The sequence below is a fragment of the Bombyx mandarina genome, chromosome 22 (genome assembly GCF_030267445.1).
Source record: "Bombyx mandarina strain Sakado chromosome 22, ASM3026744v2".
Lineage (NCBI taxonomy): Eukaryota > Metazoa > Arthropoda > Insecta > Lepidoptera > Bombycidae > Bombyx > Bombyx mandarina.
Window position 1 is genome coordinate 2,208,855 of NC_143228.1, and position 4,760 is coordinate 2,213,614.

General features: G+C 32.3%; 1 protein-coding gene across 1 annotated transcript; it reads right to left on the bottom strand.

The window, feature by feature from the left end:
- Nucleotides 1–1,008: 1,008 nt before the first annotated feature.
- Nucleotides 1,009–4,498, bottom strand: Hou (GID complex subunit 8 homolog protein Houki). Its single transcript, XM_028169637.2, has 4 exons — nt 4,147–4,498; nt 3,385–3,581; nt 2,943–3,140; nt 1,009–2,423 (listed from the first exon to the last, which is right to left on the bottom strand). Exons 1-4 carry the CDS (start codon nt 4,277–4,279, stop codon nt 2,247–2,249), a joined length of 705 nt encoding a protein of 234 aa, XP_028025438.1. The 5' UTR covers nt 4,280–4,498; the 3' UTR covers nt 1,009–2,246.
- Between the last annotated feature and the right edge of the window lie 262 nt (nt 4,499–4,760).

A 4,760-nucleotide genomic window follows, 5' to 3' on the forward strand; every position in this document is an offset into this window, starting at 1 on the left:
TTAATTATTATATACAATTTTTTATTTTAAAATTTACACTTTAATGACTCGAAAAACATAAGATTATATGTTACATTGATAAAAAAAAAATTGCAAATCAAAATATACTACTATAATTGGCAAACAAATAAGTTAATAAAATTCATATTTAATAAGACATCTACAATATTTGGAGAAAGTTGTCGAATCTTCTTTAAATTATATGCGTAGATGCCTATTTATAACTATTTTTAGATAACTTATATACCTGAGTGACCTACGAAAAATTTTAGCACATCAAAAGGTATTTGAAATATATGAAATATACATGAAAGTCAGCCAAAAGTTAAGTAATCTTATGTTTTTCGAGTAATTAAATGGTAAATTTTAAAATAAAAAATTGTATATAATAATTAAAAAAATATATTTGAATTCGAGTTTTTTTTCGATTTTTTGCATTTTCTGAGAAGATTTACTATAGTAACATATATATATTTTTTTCACCATCGGAAAGTAGAGATTTCAACGAGCAGAAAACATACCAACTTTTTGAAAAAAGCTGATATTTTGACGGGTGAATTTTCGATTGAAAATTAGGGTCCTTTTTCGATATTAATTCAAAATGAGGTGAAAAAATAAATATTTCAAATCAAATAAATTACAGCGTATTTGGGACACAAGTTTTCAGCAAATTTCCTGAAAAAAGAATTTTTTTTGAAAAAGATTAAAATAAAAAACCAAAAACTTGGTTATTTTAATTTTTTACATAAATTTTTAGGTTATGTGAAAAAAGTGTAAATACAAAAGTTTTAGATCTTTTTATTACCTAAAACTTTGCCATTTGACTTTTTTCCATAGGACTTTTAGTTTTGCCGGAAATCGAGAAAAACCGTTTTTTACCCTTAACCCCCCCCCATCCCCTTCCCGACCTCAGATCGCCCGTAAATTATTTTTCCTTCCATTTTTATAATATTGTCATCCTTTTCTAATGGGTTTCATCCTACTATTATTTTCTTTCACTTTTCATTATTTTTAAAGGCTTCTACCCTGGTCTATTAATATAGAGATAACATATACAGCTTTAATGTCAATGATATAGAAACTTGTTAGTATATTGATTGTGTAAGTTTTACTTATAAAATGATATTGAAAAAAGTATGTCCCACACCAGATGTATGTTGTATTCAATTAAAAATTTATAGCAGTACCACTGTCAATAAACTTATTATTGTTTTAAAGGTAGCAGAAAATAATTATGATTATTATATTAACACTATCGCTAGAGTGTACTATAAAAAAACACTATAATCTAAACTTTAAAACATTAATACTTTTCCATAAACTTGATTTAAAATTGCCTCGAATAAATAATAAGCGACAGTGACGTAAAAATATTGGGTTTCTGACGCGATTGTGCATTGGTACTTATAATTTGATTTAGGTAGTTTGTTGTCAGGTAATACATTAATTAGAATATCAACAGCAGTGTCTTAAAGGCACAGCCCACTAAGCTGGATCTTATCAGTGAGTTGCGATTCTGATCCAATAGTAGATTCTGTGAAGTTGCGCTCTTGTCTGGGTTAGTGTTAGCAAATTCTTTCAGGTTACCTACCTACCCGGCTTACTGTCTGCGCGAAGTTGGAATAGCTCCTTAAGCTTCCGACGAATAGGTAGGAAAAAAAAACCATTGTGTTAAGGCTGGATCTATTTCAGCAAATATCACTTTTACTTAATTTGAAAATATTATACAGACGGTCACCCTTCATGATTAGTCACAGCTAATTCGGCACTGGAAGCGACCCTGCTAAGTGTCGCTGAACGTATTCACTAAAACCAATAGAATATAGTACTGGCTGTCAATATTTAACCTTCACAAAATAGTAGGTACCACGGTATGGTAGAAGTGTCAGTAAGTAGCAAATGAACTTGTGTAGGCGATAATATCTACGAATACTCGTTAGATCACTATTAAGCACTAAACTCCTTAAAATTCTACAAGAGTACTTGTGATGTCTGATAAATTGACATTACATTCATTTCGGTTACAGTCTGATACATTCGTACCACAAAATACATGCATTAAATTAATAGTTTGATAAAAGTATCCAAATATTTAATTTATTAGATAGCTCGTTATTGTTTTAAAAAAATTTAAGCTCAAAAAATAAGCACACTTTAATTTTTTTCAATCCATTTACTCAGGTCTTTTAAGACATCACAAGTCCTGTTGAGGTAATAAATATTCTAATTGTTAAACAGCAGATCGGTTACTTTGGTTGCCCTATAGTAGCATTAGCAAGATCTGTCATCTTAGGGTACTTGATGTTGTGCTTGTCCAGCTCACTCTGAGACCACAGGATCATGCGAAGAAGACTGCACAGCTTTGGATTTGTATATTCTTGATTCTCCATTTTGAGTATAGCCGCATTGAGTTCACTTGCAATCTGGTGATAAATTCAATATATTATCTTTGAAAGTTAAGTACTCAATGGTAGAACAGCTGTTATTGGATACAATTGAGACTAACCTCATGTCTCAAGATGGGTTCCAGCATTAGTGTTGTGAAAATTATCGATTTTGGGAACCACTAAACATCTTGAAATCCATGAAACTGTCTTATCTAGTGATATATAGTAACAAAAATAATCTAGAAACTAGTTTATTGTTTGTACAGGACTCATAGTTTTTCATCTTTACTATGTAGTTGTAAAGTAATAACTAGATAAAAGAAAATTCAAATTTCCCTATAGTTCAGGTCCATATCAAGTGCAAAGTGATGAAATGGTGTGATTACCAAGCAAGAGCTTTTTTTTTTAATTAATTTAATTTGTGTTGAATGTAGGATCATAGTCCTAACAAAAGTGCTCTGTAAAGGTCACGACCCTCAGCACTCAGGAATACGACAGAATTTGTGTTATGTATACTATTTGTAAAGTACAAGAAAGTACATTAGCCCAAATCACCTTTTGACCGTGCGAAGGCAGCAGCAGATCAGCAAAGGGTGAGGTATGTGGGTCAGGGAAGGCCAGTAAAGCCAGTGACCTCTCTAGTTCAGTCAGAGCATTGGCATCATTGGCACCAGCCTCTGCGAGCGTTGCACTTGCAAAGGCTAATGCCTCTTCAGCACGTCCTGCACGAATCAGCTCCAAAAGTTGTAATTGCTAAAATATTTCAATTAACAGTAAGTAGATAGTAATAGTATCTAGAGGTGACCAGGGTTCAGTACCCTGATGAATAGTTAGGTAGACTACAAAGTGTAGGATCCTCCGATAAACAAAAATTTTTGAACTTCAAACTATTTAATGTTTCTATTTCATGCATCTATGAATGACTATATTATGACAAAAATGGAAAATGACACTTATATTATGACAAAAGGGTTTGAATTTAACATGAATTACATACCTGCAAATGGAAGTATAAATATCTATCATTATCTAAAAGCTCAGGATGTAATGAATTGACCATAGCAATAGCTTCAGGGATTCTACCACCCTGTACTGCTTCACGGATCATTATCCTCTCGTCCAAGGAACTGCATAGGGCTGGCTCTTGTAGACCTGCCTCCTGTTGAAACTTCAAGGCTGCTTCTTTGAAGCCCTCTGCCAAAAACCAATGACATTCAATTATGTTATTGTTGTACTAATTTAATGTATTTATTACAAAGTGTGAACTATTTTCAGTAATGGTCACTCTTATTTTCTCTCATGGCACCCAATTTACACATTAGGAGCTCATCAATACATATTGTTAGGTTCAAAACAAACCAGATATCAATCATTACGTTAATTCAGTAATTGATACAACACACACAACTAAAATATAGAAGAAACACTGTTTGTTGATACATCACTTTGCTGTGAGAATGCATTTAGGCTCTATAGGCTCTAGGCATCTATATTTTCAGTTCAAGCTCACACCCCGTCTGCTATATTGCAATAATTAACTAAACTGTACAGTTGACTAAATATTGATCAAAATGGATACATCAAACAATACTGGATGTTAATGTTCATAACAGTTGCTTTACTTATTGTTTGACATAAGCTGCTATATGCAAGTTACTAGAAAATAGAGGCAATACTAAATCGTTTACCCGATTGCAGGCTTACTTGATCTATATTACAAAATGGAGGTAAAAATTAATTTTAATCAAAATGAAGTTACCTGTTACTAGATAATTCATTATTAACATGTTCATGTCAGTCCGTGATAGTTGTAATTCGTCGGATTTGTTGCGCTCGTGTGAATATTTACGTTCTTCTTTTTCATTGCCGTTACTGTTGTTTTCGAAACTCATTTTATTAATTTTAGTAAAGTATTTTCTGGAAAAATTTGCGTGTATTCGGAATAAACCTTATTTCTTTCTTTGTTATGTATTACAAATACTTCAGTTTTCTTGTAATGCTAAAAAATCCCAAAAACTTAATTATTATGTATGTATGCACTTGATATTTGACATCAACGACATGACCACAGACTACTGTAGAGAAAGAAGCTTGCTTTCGCATGACATGACAAAATTGTCACATTAAAACTTGACCATTCTCTCACAGATCACAGATTACATATAGCTTCAAGATTTACTCTATTGTAATGGTTTAATGATTTCCAGTTTAAAAAACACAAAGAAGGCTTGTTCAATTTATGTTACATTTCGATTCTCTTAAAAATATTTGTTTGGCTCTTTTAGCACATGCTAATTTTCGGTAGGCAGCGGCTCGGCTCGGTAGGCAGCGACTTGGCTCTGCCCTTGGCATTGCTGAAGTCCATGGGCGACG